Source organism: Bubalus kerabau, chromosome X, assembly GCF_029407905.1.
Source record: "Bubalus kerabau isolate K-KA32 ecotype Philippines breed swamp buffalo chromosome X, PCC_UOA_SB_1v2, whole genome shotgun sequence".
NCBI classification, from domain to species: Eukaryota; Metazoa; Chordata; class Mammalia; order Artiodactyla; family Bovidae; genus Bubalus; species Bubalus kerabau.
The window spans coordinates 3,956,795-3,977,060 of NC_073647.1; the positions used below are offsets into that span (position 1 = coordinate 3,956,795).

Here is a 20,266-nt window from a genome sequence, read left to right on the forward strand (position 1 = left end):
TAAGTAACCAGACAAAATTGCTGCAGTTAGCAGAACCTCACTTTGCACTTGAGGAGGCTTTACAGGGTCACAAGTACTTCAAGATTCACATCCTTATTTCTGTCTTGTTCAGTCTCTAAGTTGTGTCTGTCTCTTTGTGACCCCATGGACTGCAGCATGCCATGCTCTTCACTATCTTCCAGAATTTGCTCAAATTCATGTCCATTGATTTGGTGATGCCATCTAACCATCTCATCCTCTGCCACTCCCTTTTCCTCCTGCCCTAACTCTTTCCCAGCATCAGGTGACTCTTTGCAATGAGAAATGAGTTGATTCTTCACATCAGGTGGCTGAAGTATTACAGCTTCAGCTTCAGTCCTTCCAATGAATAACCAGGGTTGACTTCCTTTAGGATTGACTGGTTTAATCTCCTTGCTGTCCAAGGGACTCTGAAGAGTCTTTTCCAGCACCACAGTTGGAAACATCAGTTCTTCAGCGCTCAGCCTTCTTTATGGTCCAACTCTCACATCTATACATGACTACTAGAAAAACCATAGCTTTGACTATACCGACCTTTGTTGGCAAAGTGATACGATGTCTAGTATTGTCAAAGCTTTTTTTCCAAGGAGCAAGCATCTTTTAATTTCTTGGATGCAGTCACCATCCACAGTGATTTAGGACTCCAAGAAATTAAAATCTGTCACTGCTTCTACTTTTTTCCCTTTTATTTGCCATGAAGTGACAGGACCTGATACCCATGATCTTCATTTTTTGAATGTTGAGTTTTAAGCCATCTTTTCCACTCTCCTCTTTCACCCTCATCTGCAGTTGTTGGTATTTCTCCCTGCAATCTTGATTCCAGCTTGTGATTTATTTCTGTCTTAAGCATCTTTATTTTACATCTCGGTTCAGAATATGTTCTTTGATTCTTAGGAAACAATTTCTTGGAAGGTGAAGAGGATAAGGAAAGGAGTGGGAAATGGAGAGGTGATAGGAGGGTGTGTAAACGCTTCTAGAAGATCAGTAAATCCTCTGGACTCCAGGTAATTGCCTTCCCAATACCACCCTCCTACCCGTCCCCTGGCTCCCGCGCCCCGGCCTACAGCAGTCTCTGCCCAACTAGACAACCTGCCACAGGTGCAGGCCCCCACCACCCAGCTGTTCCCTGCCCTGGGAGGGGGGATTGCGGGGTGGGTTCGCTACAGCAACTCTTCACTCCGAGGTTGCCCCCCACCGCCCCAAACGTGAGGATGACCCATGGGTAAGGAAACGGTGTGGGGAGGTGACCCAGGCATATCGCTCCGGCCGGAAAACCATTTTCCCTCCTTCGACCTCTGACATCGGCGCGACTCCTCCCGGGCGAAGCACACAATAGGCGGCCGCTCCACGTCGTTCCCCAGCCCCTCTGGCGCCCCTGCCCTGGGGGCTTGAGGGGTGAGGGGAGGCTAGAGTTCCCCAGCCCTCCAGCGGGCACTGCAGGCTAACGGGTGGGAAAGGAGCGCTGGAGAAGAGCGTGCTGCACTCTTGGCGACTTTCCGTGTCCCCCCGCCCCTGCCACCCCCCAAATACACAAGAAAAATGAAGCAGCCAGATCTCCTTTCCCGGATGCGGCTGCACCGGCAACATCAGCTGCGGGCGGAGCCCAAGCGGTTGCCACTTCCCCCCTCTTCCCTCGTGACCCTGGGCCCCCCTCCCGCGCTCCCTCCCCCTCCGCACACCCTTCCCCGCCAGACACACCCTCCTCCTCCCGCAGCTCGCGCGCGGAGCTCGGGCTCTCTAGGGGAGGGAGCGGCCGCTGCTGTGGGGCAGGACTGCGAGCGAGCGAAGGAGGGCGGGGCCGCTGGGGGCGGGAGGAGGAGCCGCGGGAGCCGCGCCGCCGCCGAGCTGCGATGTGGCCGGCCAGCCGGCGTGTAAACACGGGGAGCAGCCGCGGCCGCCCCGGCCCCGGGCACTGAGCACGCCCGCCGAGACCTGCCCGCCGCTGCCATGGCCGAAGTGCGCAAATTCACCAAGCGGCTCAGCAAGCCTGGCACGGCGGCCGAGCTCCGGCAGAGCGTGTCGGAGGCCGTGCGGAGCTCGGTGGTGCTGGTGAGTGACCGAGGGGTCCCGAGGGACACGCTCCAGGCGAGGACGATCGGGCGGCTTCCCGCGCGCGCGCCGGGCCGGGACGGGGACGGCTCAGCCTGTGGCCGCCCGGTGCGCTCCGCGCTTTTTGCTCCGCTTCAGTAAGTTTTTGCCGTGGCCACCCCTCGCTGGGGGTCCGAGTCCCAGGTGCCCGCTGACAGCGCCGCGGCTGCCCGGCTGCCCCGCACGGCGGAGGAAGCGTGCGCCTGGCTGGACGCCGACGGGCCATCGGGGGCTCGGAACCGGGCCCCGGGAGGGGAGCGTGAGCTGGAGAGCGGACCCTGCTCCCCGAGACCCGCACAAAGAGCCTGAGACCCCGGCGCGGCGAGATCCTGATTCCCTCCTGGCCGCACCTGAGGCAGCCTAGGCGGAAGGATGCGATGAGCGTTTTGCACACACACGCGCGCGCGCGCGCGCGCGCACACACACACACACACACACACACAGACACTCACACACCGTGTACACAAAAAAAGAACCCCACCCAAAAAGCCCCGGGCGCCCAAGCTCGGGCCGGCGGTGAGAACAGAGGAAGCGCAGCGACTTCCTCCTGCTACTGGGGAGAGGGTGGTGATGGGTGTAGAAGGGGTGCTGCTGGCGCTGGCGCCCAGAAGGGAGCGGATTGGAGACAACGGGGTCCCGGGGCGAGTGGGCGCGGGCTCGGCAGCCGCAGGGCCAGGGTGTCCCCTGGGACCCGGGAGCGCTCCAGAGGCGAGGAGATGGGCCCATGGGGTTTTAGGAGAAGATGGTGTGCGCTAGTTTGGGGATGGAGGACCTGGGCTCAGAGCCCCACCGCTCAGGGCTGGGGGATGGGGATTGGAAAGCGAGCTGACCCCTTGGGAACCCTTCCGTTGTACCCTCGGGTTCTCAGACTCGGGAGCTCAGCGGACGGGTACTAACGGGCCTCTTCTGTTTTCAAGACGCTTGTTGCCAATTTCCTGGATCAGCGATCAAAACCTAAATAAGCAATCAGACTGGTTAATTACTGTTTGTTTTGTTGCGTTGGTTGGTTGGTCGTTTTCATCTCTCTCTGGTCCCTCTACCTTACAGCAAGTTATCTGCTGTGTTTAAATTTCACCATTTAAGAGTGAGCTGTTTTTGTTAAAACAACTTATCATCGCAAGGGAACTTCACAGCCTTTCCATGTAATTTTTCTGTTGATCTTGTAGTATCTGATAAAACCAACATAAAAGGGAGGCCAAAAAAAAAAAAAAAAAAAAAAAAGGAGGCCAGGGACCTGATCCCAACTATGGAGAAAGTTGACATTAGTGGGAGTTTCTGGAGGAGGATCAAAGGCAAAATATGTACCTTTGAGATAAAGATCTGATCCCTAATAGCTACAACTGTGCAAAGCCAAGTGACTTTAAAGAAATCTCTCTATCCTGGCTGGAACCTTGAAAGTTTAATCCTGCTGTTTAGCAGAGCTAAAAACCCAGACCTTTAATGTTGTTTTAATGGACTTGGCTTATTGTGTGTCTCACTGATTGTAGAATGAGGTCCTGTTGGGGTCAGATTGGAACCTCGATTGTCAGCACAGCCCCTTAAGATTGGAAAGCAAGCTGTGTGTAGGGAATTTATACCAGGGCTCTTATCTCGGGTGATTGTTAACAAGTGATTCAATCTCCCTAGCACAGGAAACCCTTTTCTAAATTCAGGAAGAAAGAAAAATCTTACTTAAGCAGGGGTAGCTGGCCCTCTACCACACCCTGTGAAGTGGACAGATGGTCTCAAGAGAATAAATGGGCCTCAGCAAACCTCCACTGGGACTTGACCAGCATTTGACCTGCCACCCTCAGCAGTGTAAAGTTAACATTAGCATTCTTGCCCAGGTTTTCGGGTTTGAAAAATAATTTGGGGTAACACAGGTACCTTCCTAACCACTGACTCTTTGGCAAAGCTCAAAAAGCTGTTAGTGGGAGGAGACTCCAATCTAGCTTACTTGGGAACCAAGGCTACAGACTTTAACAGGCAAGGCACAGAAATATTTATTTACTACTTTGGTATGTAGTCCACACTGAAGTTTTGGGAGGTGGGGAGAACTGATTCTAGGAATCTAAATCTATATCTGTTGAGTCCTTACTGTGGGAAGACACAATCCTAGATGCCTTAAAATGATGAGTGAATGTGGATTACTTTATTTTCATTTGTTTCATTAGTTCCAGCCTGGATTGGGTGTACATATGTGTTTGTCAGGAGGATGCCCAGATTATATACATAAGTCAATTATAGATTATTCATAGCACATTAGTGAATGCTGTTTTAAAGTGGTTCAGTCAATTAAGAAATGAGGAAACAATCATAAAGGAGTATACTCTCCTAAATGGCTCTTTTTCTTGGCCCCTGCTTTCCTGACACCAAGAGCTCATTAAGTAAAGCCACGCGTGACTGGAGAGTGAGTAGACCATGCACGCTGCAGCTGCCGACATAACGTCTGATTCTTTTCTGATTTAAGACCCAAAATGTTTATTTGTGACAGCTGAGGTGGGATTTGTACTTGCTGCTGTAAACCCACGACACTCAAGTTAGGGCTTCAACATGGAGTCACATTCATTAGATTCCAATATGGAGTCATTCCTGCTGTAGATCAAGCTTTCTTGTGGTGTATCTTTTACTAGAAGTTGGAAAACCCACCAAGCTGAACAAATATACAGAATTTCCTGTTTAGGTGGTTTGTTTAAAAAACAAAAAACAGTTATACCCTTTTTGGCATATTGCTAACATCATTCAGTTTTGTTCACTGTTTGAAAAATTCAGAAGGCCTGGGCTATATATAGCATGTAGTTGTGTATTCAGACCTTCATCCAGTTATCAGTACTTCCTCGAATCTATTAACTAAATAGTGAAGCAGAGAAAGACCATTTTGTGGCTGCATTTTCCTGTAAGTTTGGCATTTTTATGAAGGATACTTTTAACTCAAGCAAAGGGATAATTACAGAATTAACCACTGGCCGGGGTTTCTCAAGAAAGACTTGGGGAGTAATATTATAACCTGAGAGTGTATGTGATTAACTGAGAAGTGTTTACATATATACACACATTTTAGAATGCAGAGTTTTAATGCTGTTTTTGTTAGAATTCAGGATGGAGCTGTTTGTGCCTATGGGGGGACAAAGCCATTTGATAAATCTTTTGTATTCTGGCTGCCCTTGGGAGGAGTCCCTGTGTCACCCTGGGAAAGTCGCCTAGTAGGTGTTTCAAAACTGTTTGCTTGTTGCTGCTGAATATACCCTCAATTCCTTGTGCGCCAAAGGATCAGGAAAGAGTTGCTAGATATTACGGGTTGTAGCCCCTTGAGGCAAGGCAATGCATGCATGGTCCCCAGGCTGGCCCCATTGCACACAAGGCCAGTAGAGAAAGGCTCTCCACACACACACACACTCACCCCTGTAACACACACACACACACCCCTAGGACACACACACAGACACACACACCCAGAAGTGTTCCTTAGGTTCGCATTTAGGGAAGGCCTGAAAATGAATCAGCTCCCCTGCTCCCTCTTCCCAGGGGAATTTGTGGAATATACTTAATTGAGTACAAAATAATAAAGTCAGTTGCAATGGGTTTTGATTGCCTGCAATGCAGGAGACCTGGGTTCGATCCCTGGGTCGGGAAGACCCCCTGGAGAAGGAAATGGCAGTTCACGCTAGTATTCTTACCTGGAAAATCCCATGGACAGAGAAGCGTAGCCCTATAGCGGGTCACAAAGAGTCGGACATGACTGAGCGACTAACACACACACACACACACACACACACACACACACACACTCCAGTTCAAAGACTTAGCTGGGATCTCGATGAAATAGTCTCGCTGCTCCTGTTGGCTTTTCCAGGTTTGGAAAAGGAAGGATCTGTCAGCAAGCCCAGTGCAGAGGTTACTTAGAAGCACCAAATAGTAGAATTTGTTTCTTAAGCTGAATGTGTTAAACAAATTTATCATACACACTTTTAAATAATTATTTCACTTATCCATATTTTAAGAACATTTCTTGACATCAGTAATATAAGTCTACATAATCATGTTTAACAACTGCCAAAAATTGCACTGTGGGTGGATTATAGCTAATCATCCTTTATTGTTTGATACCTTGAGAAGCTATAATTTTATGGCATTCTGAACACAAGCTCTCCTGGACAGTAGCTACTGGCCATCTGTGGCTATTTACATTTGCATTTAAATTAATTAAAAAATTAAAATTAATTAAAAATCAGCTCCTAAACTGCACTTGCCACAGTTCAGGTGCTCAATAGCCACATGTGTCTAGTAATTGGCAAGTAGGACAGCACAGAGAGCAAATTTCCATCACTGCAGAAAGTTATTTTGGACAATGCAGGTATAAACATGGATTGGAATGAACATCTTTGAGCAGGTACTTTCAAACTTGCTAGATTGACCCTCTAGGATAAATTTGTAGCATCAGAATTGCTTGCTCCAACATTAGATACGTATTTAGCATTAAAAGTTCCCCTTAAACCTGATGTTAAATTGCGCTGCAGAATGTTATTACCATTTACTGTTTCATCACCAGAATGTGTGCGTGTTCCTCTCCCCACCCGCATCCAGCACTGGCAATTAATATTTTTTAACCTTTGCAATCTGATAGGTGATCAAGGGCATAACACTCTTCTAATTTGCATTCCTTTCATTAGTCTTGAAGTGGAACAGGTTTGCATGTGTGATTAGCCATTTGTATTTCTTCTTTTGAGGATTCAAGTGAACCTTCTTACAGACTTATTTCCTGGTTTGTAATCCTCGCACTAACGGTCTCTAGCCCTAAGATTCTGTTTCGATAAGTCTGGGGTGGGGCCAGGCATCTGTTTTTAAAAACAACCCAAGGTGATTTTGATGTGCACAGTGCACAGAAACACAGATCTAGGCCACTTGCCTACTCAAGGCAGGAATGTCCCCTGTACCACCCCTGACAAACGGTGACTAGCTTCTTAGCCACTCTCCGCCTATGAGAGGGCTGGGTAAAAATGTTGTGCTGAAATGTGTTCTCTGTAACTTCCACTGCTAGGCTAGGCCCAGCTCTGTTGTTTGGAGCCACACAGAATGTTTGCTTCCTCTTTCACATGACAACCCTTCAAATATTTGGAGACTGCCACCATGGCATTTTAAAATTCTCTCTTCCCAAAGCCAAACAGCCTTCATTTTGTTCCTTCCTCACATGATTTGGTTTCAAGATGCTTTACCATCACATTTGTCTTGTTTGGGCTCCTTTCCAAGGTTTCAGTGTCCTCCTTAAAATATGGAAGGCAGAGCCCAGGTTCAAGAGTCAGACCTGGGCTTGAATCTGCCCTCTGTCACCAGCTTGCATTGTGAACTGAGGCAAGTAACCAGATCTTGTTGTCCTCATCTGTGAAATGGGGGTAGATAGTTGTCCCAACCTTGTGGAGTTCTCGTGGGGTCAAAGAAGGTAATATTTGGAAAGTGTCTGATGTATAAGTGATTCATAAAGGTAAGTCCCTGACTTCTTGACTCATATCCAAAATGGGTATGAAATACTGTTACTAGATTTCTCTATAACAAAAACTGTATTCTGGAAGGGTCTAATACAGATTACAATAAAGAAGGGAGCAGTATTTTATACCCATTTTGGATATGAGCCAAGAAGTCAGGGACTTGGCAGCAGATACACTGGAAACAATATGGAGGATGGGACCTGGTGCTGGGTGCCTGGAGGCCAGGTAACTAGTTAAAATGTAGCTCTATGGCTCTGAAGAGGGACAACAAAGGCATAACTGAGGCAGTGACAATGTAGATAAGGCAGAAGAGGAGTGATAAAATCAACAGGATTTAGTGATGTCTTGAAGGGGGTGTCGGAGGGGGGAAAGGAAGAAGTGGGAGGGAGAGAAAGTGGGGTGGGGGGAGGTGGAGTCAAGATGGCTGAAGTTTGTCCACCCGGGTGATCTGGAGGATCAGCGTGTTCCATGAGAGGGGAAGGGAGAGAGTGTGTAGTGTTGTGTTTTGGCAAAAGACTGGGGTTGTTGAGGGCCCAAAAGAGTGTCCCAGATGGGATTAGGAAGGGGAGGAAGAGCCAGGGTTGAGCAGCTGGTGAGGTGAGATTGTAGGAGAGATTAGCTGATTGAAGAAGTTTGCACCTTTGGGGGTGATTAGGGAAGTGGGAGGCTGGGCAGCAATAGCGGCCTCTCCAGACTTCATGGGAAGTTAGGTCACTCTCGAGCAGCCTCCTCTCCAAGGGCTCAGCCTGACTAGCCTCTTCCCCCCAAAGAGGCTGGAGAGCACGTTTCCTGCCCTGGAGGGACTGTCAGGCCCGGAAGGGAGATGAGATGTATGCAAATGACTGAAATAGAGAAGATGGTGGTGTGGCTTCTCTCTTCAGCTAGTTATATCATTTCTACCCAGGGCCCCGTGACGATCTTTTATGTGATCCTTGAGGGTTTTTCAAGAGTTTGATCCTTCTGGGCTCAACAGTGTTAGTGTTAAATGAGCCTCTGCTAATTAAATGTTCTTCTTGGCATTGCCCACATTTACTAAACTACAGAGGCCTTTTTTTAAAAAACATAAGAATGGAGAAAGTAAACGGCAGTTGTCTGACACTGAGAAATCCGTATACAGTTTACCTGCATCACTCATCTTGCCATTCCTTGACTTGACCTCTGTGAGCTGCGGAAGTCCTTGCTATCTTCCTAGACCCCCAGTGCTCCACCCTGGGAGCCCCTGTTGCTTGTTTGTTGGAATTCCATTCAGAGGTGTCTTCACCTCTCTGCTTTTGCTTTCTTCTGACACATAAAATCATAAGTATGTTGAAAAGTTGTTAGTTTTTTTGTGTGTGTGTCATTTTCTTTTTTCTTTCTTTCTGAAACACAGAAGGGAAGGCCAGAAACCACAGACGGGAGAAAGCGCGAGAGCGGTTTCCCCTTTTCTGTAAATCCTAACGGTCATTTGATGATACATCTCTGGGATTTATATCTCTTGGTTTCCTTCAGCTTTTGTCAGATTGCAGCAGGGTTCATGGTAACGTTGGCATGTCATTTATATCAGCTCAGAGCCAGATGCCTTTCCAACTCTTGCAGGGCCGCACCCTGCAGGCTCCCAGAGCAGTAACTGGGGCAAAGGGACAGTTTCATTCAGCTCCGTTGCCTGTGATGCGTGTTTAGTAGGGCAGAGTAGGCTCTGAAAGCTCATGGCCTGGGTTCAAAGTCCAGCTTAGTGGCTTATTAGCTGGGTGATCTTGGGCCAGTTTTTTAACCTTCTGGGCCTCGAGAACCCTCTTGTGGGTTTGTTGAAAGGCTTCAACGAGTTGCATGTGAAGCACTGGGGGCCAGGGCTTGACACATGGAGGGCACTGAATGACTGTTGGCCTGCATTATTTTTCCTGGGCTTGATGGTGTGCAGGAGGTCTTTTGTGTATGTGTGACAAGTCAACAGACAACAGTAAATGGGTAGAAGGGAAGCAGGTACCCTTGCCTTTAAAAAAAAAATGCATTCATTTCTTTTTGGCTATGCTGGGTCTTCATCACTTCGTGTGCTTTTCTCTAGTTGCAACGAATGGGGGCTACTGTCTGGTTGTAGTGCTCAGGCTTCTCTTTGTGGTGGCTTCTCTTGTGGAGCATGAGCTCCAGACACACAGGCTTCAGTAGTTGTGGCACTTGGGCTTAGTTGCTCCATGGCATGTGGGATCTTCCCAGACCAGGGATCAAACCCCCACCTCCTGCACTGGCAGGTGGATTTGCAGGTGGATTCCCACTGAGCCACCAGGGAAGCCCTGTTGTTGTTCAGTTACTCAGTCGTATCTGACTCTTTGTGATCCTATGAACTGCAGTACACCAGGCTTCCCTGTCCATCACCAACTCCTGGAGCTTACTCAAACGCATGTCCATTGAGTTGGTGATGCCATTAACATCTCATTCTCTGTTGCCCGCTTCTCCTCCAGCCTTCATTCTTTCCCAGCATCAGAGTCTTTTCCATGAGTCTTTTTCCATCAGGGTCTTTTTCCTTCGCATTAGGTGGTCGAAGTATTGGAGCTTTAACTTTGGCATCAGTCCTCCCAATGAATATACAGGGTTGATTTCCTTTAGGATTGACTGGTTTGATCTCTTTGCAGTCCAAGGGACTCTCAAGAATCTTCTCCAGCACCATAGTTTGAAAGCATCAATTCTTTGGTGCTCAGCCTTCTTTATCATCCAACTCTCACATCCATACATGACTACTGGAAAAACCATTGCTTTGACTATACAGACTTTTCTCAGCAAGGTGATGTCTCTGCTTTTTAATATGTTGTCTAGGTTTGTCATAGCTTGAAGGTTAGGAATCCCTACTCTTGCTTTTTTATTTCCTTGCTCCAGGTAATGCCCCAGAGGGTGAGCTACATACATGGCTGAGCTAAGAATCATTCCCTCTTGGCAGAATAAGCTGGCTGCCCATGAGGTCCTGGGGAACTGCCACTCTCAGGTGGACTGGGTCATATCAGAGAGCCCAGTGGATGTGAGGTAGGACTCTGGGTTTTTGGCAGTTCCTTCTTTCAGACTAGCCAGATGAATGAGTGGGAAGGCTAGTTGTCTAGTGGGGAAGAACATCCCATCCCATGTCCGGGGAAGGTTCTCTGGTCTGGGGAACTTATGACTGGCTCTTTATCATGGTTCCTGCAAAAGCATGGCTAGAAGAGCATTGGGCTCTGTATGGAAGACAAGAACTTCAACAAACCTTCCTTTCCCTCTCAAAACTTTATTAACCTTCATTTCATGCATTCATCCTTACTTCAAAAATAATCAAGTGAATATTGACATTCAAATGCCTTTTTAAAGATGTATTGTGGAAACATGTAATTTTAGTGGGCACGTTTCAAGCTTAAAGGTCTCCTAAGAAATTAATTCTTGCCTGGAGAATCCCAGGGATGGGGGAGCCTGGTGGGCTGCCGTCTATGGGGTTGCAGAGTCGGACACCACTGAAGCGACTTAGCAGTAGCAGCAAGAAATTAATGTCCTTTTCTACCCAGTTGTCTTGGTTTTGCAGTAGCAGGGTCAGTTCTATTAGGAATGGTGTGGAGAGGTTTCCAGTGTGGTTGATACGGTAGAAAATATGCCAATTGTTCCAGGGATGTGAGGTTTACCTATTGTCTATGCAGAGCCTCGCACAATCACGCCAAAATTTGCTATTAATGATTTCCTGCCATTCTTTGCCACCTTATTTTTATTGCCCATTGAGTTTATTGTTGACAGGAAGTTATATTTTGGCCTTTCTCAACAGCTTATGTCAGATTGTGTTATGTTTCAAGCTGCAGAGAAATGTTTGAAGGTATTCTGATACTTCAGTTTTTCCCTCCTGTTGCTTTCCCTAGTGACTTAAAGATTGGACTGGGTGAGATTTAACTAAGAAGTCAAGTGTTCTTCTAAGCCTCTGAGACCAGAACATCTTTATTTGAAGTGCTTCGGTGAAGTGGGTCAGGAGGCTGGGAAATGCCTTTGTACGAAATGATGGTTGGACAATGAAAAGACCTTGTATTTTTATAGCCCTGATCTTAGGAAGAGTTTTAAAAAACTGCAGCTATGTCTCACATGTTCTTCCAGGTCACTATGAAATGCATACTGCATTGTTGTCGCCTCTCTCCCATCAGAAGGGAACAGAGGCATGGTTTCAAGTGAGGCAGGCTGTAGGCCACTCATGTTTGCTAAATGACAGAACAGGTAATGAACTCCAGGTGTCTCAATTTCTTTGGCATAATCAGGTAAAGAAGCACTAGCTCCCGGGCCAGATTCCACAATAGATTGGGTGGAGGAATCTCTCTCAGTGTGGTTTGGGTGATGATCTCCTCCTATTGGGAAACAGTGTTTATTTCTGAACAAGCTTAGGTCTCTTTTATGGGAAAGTAGAAGGTGAGGACAGAAGGAAAAAAAGAGGGGTGATGTTGTTATTGAGCAATGCAGGCAAGATCAGTATAGATTTTTCCTTGCCAAAGTCAGCCAAAGGATTTTGAGAACTGTTTGCCATTGGCCGTTCTTCCTTTCTTTGCTGTTTGAATAATGATATGGGGGAAAAAATATCTCCAGGACACTGGTTCAGCTGAGGTACATGGGATCATTTTCAGGGAACTGTTTTTTATGGGTTTTTTTTCAAGCAGGTTAGTGCTGTCCAAAAATAACAACATATATATTTCTCTCCATGCCTTTTATACGAGCAGTTTAATTTTCCCACTTGTCAAACTGCCAGCTTTACGCCTTACAGGACCTGTTGTCAATGTTCATGGCATGAGTAGAAGAATGTTGTTGGCAAAACCAGTTTATTTTCATAGGTTAACAAGTTCTGAAGGCTTCGGTCCATTAAATGATTTCCTAGAGACCTGAAGGAGGGCATACCACCTTCTAAGTTGCCTAACTTCCCACCCAGAAAGAACTGAAATCCAGGAGGGCTCTCCATCAACTGTTGCAAACACTGAACCAAATAGTTATTGGAAAGCCCATAGGCGCCACAGCTCTCTTCTGCCAGCAGAGTGTTTAGCTCATGCTCTAGTGCTTGTGCCGCAAAGAAGGTACTCCCTGCTAACCTGACCCTGTGGGAGAATCACTCCCCCACTGCTGGTGAGCCACGTGACTGCTTACAGAGGCGCTCTGCCTCTGTCTTCTCCTTCCAAACAAAATGAAACGGTCTGGCTGAATTCTCACTGGGGAAGTCAGAGGAGAATTCTGCAGGGCTTTCTCACTTCCGTTCTGTGATTGATGCCCAGCTCCCTCGCCCTGCTACCTCTGTGTGGAATGGGAGCTACTTGGATGTCCACTGCCAGCCTGGCATCACCCCAGGTGCAGAGCCCTAAGCAGGGGACATTGGAAAATTCGTTGTATTCAAAGCTTGGGGGCTGGGCCTTAAGTCATCTAGGCTGTTGCTTCTGCCCTGTCAAATCCACTGCTGGTCCCTGGGTTTGATCTTCTTTCTTGTCCCCAGGGGTTGCTGTCCCTGTGTCCTGGGCTTGACCCCGTATCTAACCCTCTGTCTTGGTTTGCCAGTCAAGTGCCCAGTTCCTCTAGGAGGGTTCTCATCTTGTTGCTGATCCTGAGGAGGACTGACCTACCCTCACAGTGACTGCACAATAGCTTGAGCTTAGCAGGAGGTCTGCTTAGAGAACTCAGAAGAGGCAGAGTACTTCCATGAGGAGTTCTAGTGGTGGCCCTGCTGAGATGTGCACCAGACGCATGGTCTGTTAATTTCCTCTGGCCACTAGAACACATTGCCACAAACTTAGTGTCTAAAGCAGCACTGCTGCTGCTGCTGCTGCTAAGTCACTTCAGTCGTGTCCGACTCTGTGCGACCCCGTAGACGGCAGCCCACTAGGCGCCCCCCCGTCCCTGGGATTCTCCAGGCAAGAACACTGGAGTGGGTTGCCATTTCCTTCTCCAATGCATGAAAGTGAAAAGTGAAAGGGAAGTCGCTCAGTTGTGTCCGACTCCTAGAGACCCCATGGCCTGCAGCCTACCAGGCTCCTCTGCCCATGGGATTTTCCAGGCAAGAGTACTGGAGTGGGTTGCCATTTCCTTCTCCGCTAAAGCAGCACAGGTTTATTAAACTCATGGTTCTGTTGGTTGGAAGTCTGAAACAGGTTTCACTGGGCTAATGCCAAGGTGTCTGTGAGTCCTCACTCCCTCCTAGAGGCTCTAGGCGGGGACCTCCTACGGTGCCTTTTCCAGTTTCTGGAGGCTGCCTACATTCCTTGACTCATGGCCCCTTCCTCTGTCTTCATGCCAGCAATGTCTGGTCAGGTCTTTCTCACATCGTGTCATAGTGACACTGCTTCTATCATCACGTCTCCTTCACTGATTCTCACTCTCCTGCCTTCCTCCCTCCCTCACTTAGAAAGACTCATGATTACATTGGTCCCACCAGGATAACTAGTGAGGGTAATCTCCTCACCTCAGAGTCCTTAATTTAATCACATCTGCAGAATCCCTTTGCCATGTAATATAACATAGTCACAAGTTCCAGTAAATAAGAAGGGGGCATCTGCCTAGTGCTCAGGCATTGCTGGAAGTTGAGGAATGGTGATCTTATGGTGGATGAGGAACACCATAGTGTCTGGAGGAGGGTCTGATAGACTGGCACACTGTGAACCAGGTGCAGAAATCTTCACAGAATTAGAATGAGAAAACACAATGCCTTTTGAGAATTTTGGCCGGAAGAAAGCAATATAGGTTTGCAGTCTGCAATTTCAGTTTGGATGTTTTCTTAAATTCTTCATAATAAAAAAAATTTTTTTTCCCACACAAAAGTCTCTCAGTCTGGAGTTCTTGTAAGTGGGCACTGCTTTCAGACTTGAGGTGTTTCAAGATACAAGCTGGCCAGACACTTAGCAGGCACTTGGCCAGTTCAGGCCTATGGAATTTTCCACCCTCAGCTAAAGCGTAAAGAGGTAAGGGTGTGTGTGTGTGTGTGTGTGTGTGTGTGTGTGTGTGTGTGTTTAAAAGAGAAAAGGATGGTTTCAAATCACAGAGAATAACTGTTTCACTGACAAGCCCAATACACCTGTCATTTGTCCTGTGGAGATGCACTTCACCCATCCTGATGGTCAAGTTAGACTGGCCATGGCCCTCCTGCATATTCAAGGTAACTGATGGACTCTTTCCCAGAAATGGGTTTCTAAAATACATGATTAGAGAAGCAGAGAGAAGGACTGGAAAATCTCTCTGATTCCTTCTGGCTTCATGATGGTTTCAGTTGAGAGAGAAATTGAAACTTCCTCTCTCATTCACCAAGTCCAGTCACTGCCATCTTAGACACCACAAAAGCTTCCTGGCTGATCACATTTTCACCAGCCCTCCGAACACTGGCTATAACAATATCCATGATGAGCTGATGGCAGAGAGCCCGACTGCCCTGAAGAAGCACTCTATCATCGATGTGGATTGCATTTTCTATTTTTACATCAGTTCTAATTGGTCATGGCTATATTTCTCTGAGGGCTGGCCTATCTTTTTCCAGGCCCTTGAATAACTGGTTGAAATGTACTAAAAAAACATTATGTAAATCTGGGGGTTGGCAAGATTTTGATTAAAAATCTTATAGACAAAATATATATTAACCATCTTCCCTTTCTCTTGTTTCATTTTTCCTTTCCTTTCTGCTTAATAGGAAAACTGTTCCAATTCTCCTTATAAGCCATCTCCATAAAAAAATTCAGATGTTTTCAGTGGAATTATCATAAAAATTTTTTCCTAATGTATTTATATACTGCTTATCTCTAGAATGTGAAAGGGTATTAACTGTAATCCTATTTAAATCTTTAGAAATGGATGTTCATTTTCATGTTACAGGCTCTTGCCCTTCAACCTGGCTTGTTTTATTGCAGTTAATTTCACATTATTTTACTGACTTACTCCTTTCTAGTTTGGGTTTTTTTTTTTTCTTTTTTACTAGCCCTCATCTGAATTATGGCTTATGGGCAGTAGGCATTAGATCAATGAGCTTCGTGACAGAGTTGATGCCTCAGGACTCTGGAATATCTGGGAGTGTGGTATATACCAGAAGCAACTACAGAGCAAATATGTTGTTTGTGAGTGAGTGAAAGAAGAGAGAGAGAGAGAGAGAGAGAGAGAGAGAGAGAGAGAGAGAGAGAGAGAGGCAAGCTGAGCTGTGAGAGATAGCAAGCTGCCTGAGCTGAAGGAAAAGATAGATACTTTGCTTTGGGTCATGCTAAAATCCCAAAGGAAATGCTTCTAGAACTGTTGCTTGAATTGAAGAGAAGCAGAGAATCTATTTCCACTGATTTCTTTTTAATGGATTAAATCTACTTAGAGCAAAGTTGGGGGTGGGGTGGGGGAAGGGAGACAAGGATTTAATCTGAAGAAACTAAAGGATAAAAATAAGTTAAGACGGAAGGAAGGAATTTTTTCCCCCCTCATTATAGTAGACCAGGAGTCCAGAGATTAAAATATTAACTATTTAATGAGAGTAGCCAGTATATCTTTAGATTCAGACAGGAATAAATCCACCCCTGTAGAAACCATACTAGGCAAATGGGAAAGTTGTGGGTGGGACCAGAGTGGGGGTGAGTAGACATTCAGGAGATGATAGCAGCACACCCTGTCAACTCGGATAATTCAAGACCTTGAATTAATTAGTGAAGAAGTGTGCAGGACACTTGTGTACAGTTCTCTGCTGTATATGATCGTTGGGACCCAGTTCTCCAACTCGAGGGTTCAAGATTTGAAACCTGCAAAGGCCAGATTTCTTTTGGGAGTCAAGGGTTGGCTGGCTCTCACGTCCTCCATCTTCCTGTAGAAGAAGGGCCACAGTTCACAACAATCTAGACCTGTATTTCTCAAGGTAGCAAACTCGGCTAGACAGGAATGTCATGGAGGCTGCCACTGAAGCCTTGAGACTTGCTCTGAGCTCAGCGCCCACTGGAGCTGGATTCCTTTGGCTGACTTCATGCTCTCCTTATCAGATTTCCTTTCTTTCTCTTTCTACCTTCAACTGTACCCTGACTGTTCCCCCCTCATTTTGATTTTCCTCAGTTGCTGTTCCCATCAGCGCTCACCTCTCTGTACTGCAACCTTCCAGAAAAAGCTTCTGTAGATCTGGATCTCTGGCTCCAGTTGCACCGCAACTTTCCCATCTCCAGCCCCGTGCTCTGGAAACTTCCTTCCACTCTGGGCACTTTCTTACTCGCCCTTTTCATCTTTTTCTCACCTCTTCCTTCCCTCTCCTCCATGTTTGGCCATAAAGTGTTCTCCATGGGACAAGGCCATCACTGTGTTTATTTTTTTTAACCTTTTCTTTAGCCAAGGATGGAAAATTCCAAAGGCCTGAGCTAGTGATGGCTGGGTTTCTTTTCTGGAAATTCAATGGCATGGATGCTAAGGGAATGTCGTGGAGCTACACATCTGGCAAGGTTGTCCCCTAAAATGTCCTGGCTTTGGATTTAGTTCCAACTAAAAGAAGCAGAGGTTCTGTCTGTGGAATTATGGAATAAGAATGAAGAGTTTAAGAAATGATATAATTACAAGTCCAGAGCCCAGTTTACGTCACTTTGTGTGTTTTGAGTTTTTTTTTTTTTTTTTTTTTTTTTTTTTTGCTGTGTTTCATTGGGAAAGAGTGGCCTTTTTTGGCTTAGTAGGCGTTTCAAAAGTGAAACCTTCCACATGAGACACAAATGAAGTTCAATTTAATGGAGGATTTTGCTTTCTTGGGGTGATGAGTTGGCAGAGGCCATACACATTTCATAGCAACAGGGGTTATTGCAGAGTCTCCCGGGGGGCACCAGAGTCCTCCCAGTTGACACCAGGTGGAATGGAGCAGGGCTGCCCCACTGTCACGGTTCTTGTCCCTCCCCTGGAGAAATCCCTTAGGCAGGATCTTGTCTCCATGTCCCTAGAGTATGACATACCAGAGTGGATCATCATCTTGGCAACAAGCAAAGCAGTTACTGTCTTGAAATAGCTAGAAACTGACCTCCCATTCTGCTACCTCTCAGGAAAGATGAGGGAAAATGACAAAATCCCCAAACTCAATTCTACCTGCATTGGCTCCACATTACTGGAAAAGAGCACCCAGATTTCTTAGCAGGACTTCCTGTTCCTTCCTGTCCACTAGAAAGGCCCATCCCACTTTTGGATTCTCTTCTCCCATCACATCCCTTCCTATTGCCTGTACTCCAGCTGCACCGGACCATTAGTGGTCCAGTAACTACTGCTCCCCCAAAACTCTAAACCTTCTCATCTCCATGCTTTCTCACGTGCTGATTCCTCTTCCTAGAAGCCCCTTCCAGTTCCTTCCCTGCTAAAGGGAATCTTATCTGTCTTGCAGGGTTTTGGTCAAATGGCCATCCTTCACTGCTCCCTGCCCGCCGCCCCCCACCCCCCACCAACTGTACACATTTGGAACAAGTTGCCCATAGCCTCTTGCTTCTTGTATTGGTTTCCTGAGACTGCCATAAAAAATTACCACCAACTCAGTGGCTTAAAAACAATGAATGAATTCTCTTATAGTTCTGGAGGCCAGAGTCCAAAATCAGTATCACTGGGCCACACTTCCTTTGGAGAATTCAGGGCCACTTCTGTTCCTTGTCTCTCCCAGGTCTGGTAGCTGCCAGCATTCCCTGTCTTGTGGCTGGATCACTTTAGTCTCTGCCTCTGTGGGTCATGTTGCCTGCTCTTTGGTAGTGGCAAATCTCCCTCTGCCTGTTTCTTTTTTCTTTTTAACTTTTTATTTTATATTGGAGTATAGCTGATTTGGTCTTCATGACCAAGATAAACACGATGGTGTGATCACTGACCTAGAGCCAGACATCCTGGAATGTGAAGTCAAGTGGGCCTTAGAAAGCATCACTACGAACAAAGCTAGTGGAGGTGATGGAATTCCAGTTGAGCTATTTCAAATCCTAAAAGATGATGCTGTGAAAGTGCTGTATTCAATATGCCAGCAAATTTGGAGAACTCAGCAGTGGCCACAGGACTGGAAAAGGTCAGTTTTCATTCCAATCCCAAAGAAAGGCAATGCCAAAGAATGCTCAAACTACCGCACAATTGCACTCATCTCACACACTAGTAAAGTACTGCTCAAAATTCTCCAAGCCAGGCTTCAGCAATACGTGAACCGTGAACTTCCAGATGTTCAAGCTGGTTTTAGAAAAGGGAGAGGAACCAGAGATCAAATTGCCAACATCTGCTAGATCATGGAAAAAGCAAGAGAGTTCCAGAAAAGCATCTATTTCTGCTTTATTGACTATGCCAAAGCCTTTGACTGTGTGGATCACAATAAACTGTGGAAAATTCTGAGAGATGTGAATACCAGACTACCTGACCTGCCTCTTGAGAAACCTATATGCAGGTCAGGAAGCAACAGTTAGAACTGGACATGGAACAACGGACTGGTTCCAAATAGGAAAAGGAGTACATCAAGGCTGTATATTGTCATCCTACTTATTTAACTTAAATGCAGAATACATCATGAGAAACGCTGGGCTGGAAGAAGCACAAGCTGAAATCGAGATTGCCAGGAGAAATATCAATAACCTCAGATATGCAGATGATACCACCCTTATGGCAGAAAGTGAAGAGGAACTAAAAAGCCTCTTGATGAAAATGAAAGAGGAGAGTGAAAAAGTTGGCTTAAAGCTCAACATTCAGAAAACGAAGATCGTGGCATCTGGTCCCATCACTTCATGGGAAATAGATGGGGAAACAGTGGAAACAGAGACAGACTTTATTTTTGGGCTCCAAAATCACTGCAGATGGTGATTGCAGCCATGAAATTAAAAGACACTTCCTCCTTTGAAGGAAAGTTATGACCAACCTAGATAGCATATTCAAAAGCAGAGACATTACTTTGCCAACAAAGTCAAGGCTATGGTTTTTCCAGTAGTCATGTATGGATGTGAGAGTTGGACTGTGAAGAAAGCTGAGCGCTGAAGAATTGATGCTTTCGAACTGTGGTGTTGGAGAAGACTCTTGAGAGTCCCTTGGACTGCAAGGAGATCCAACCAGTCCATTCTATAGGAGATCAGTCCTGGGTGTTCTTTGGAAGGACTGATGCTAAAGCTGAAACTCCAGTACTTTGGCCACCTCATGCAAAGAGTTGACTCATTGGAAAAGACTCTGATGCTGGGAGGGATTGGGGGCAGGAGGAAAAGGGGACGACAGAGGATGAGATGGCTGGATGGCATCACTGACTTGATGGACGTGAGTCTCAGTGAACTCCGGGAGTTGGTGATGGACAGGGAGGCCTGGCATGCTGCAATTCATGGGGTCGCAAAGAGTCGGACAGGACTGAGCGGCTGAACTGAACTGAACTGATCGTTGATTTACAATGTTATAGTTTCAGGTGAACGGTGAAGGGACTCAGCCATACATATACATGTATCCATTCTCCCCCAAACTCCCCTCCCATCCAAGCTGCCACATTAACTCCGAGCAGAGTTCCCTGTGCTATACCTTAGTACCTTTTTGGTTATCCATTTTAAATATAGTAGTGTATACATGCCCATCTCAAACTAACTATCCTTTCCCTCCACCCTTCCCCCTGGCAATCATAAATTCATTCTCTAAGTCTGTATCTCTTCTGTTAAAAATGTTCATTTGTATCATTTCTTTTTAGATTCTGCATATAAGGGATATAATACCATATTTCTTTCTCTGACTGACTTCACTCAGTATGATAATCTCTAAGTCCATCCTTGAGGCTGCAAATGGCATTATTTCATTCTTTCTCATTC

General features: G+C 46.4%; 1 protein-coding gene across 4 annotated transcripts in view; it reads left to right on the plus strand.

Moving 5' to 3' along the window:
* The first annotated feature begins 1,851 nt into the window (after positions 1 to 1,851).
* The window catches only part of LOC129640271 (dedicator of cytokinesis protein 11), a 223,093-nt gene continuing 204,678 nt past the window's right edge, over positions 1,852 to 20,266 (plus strand). For 2 of the 4 annotated variants that reach the window (XM_055565486.1, XM_055565485.1), the window contains exon 1: positions 1,852 to 2,067. In XM_055565486.1, coding sequence (XP_055421461.1) covers positions 1,966 to 2,067 — 102 coding nt within the window. In that variant the 5' untranslated portion in view covers positions 1,852 to 1,965. The remainder of the gene's footprint in view (positions 2,068 to 20,266) is intronic. The other 2 variants (XM_055565481.1, XM_055565482.1) reach the window with 1 other exon arrangement.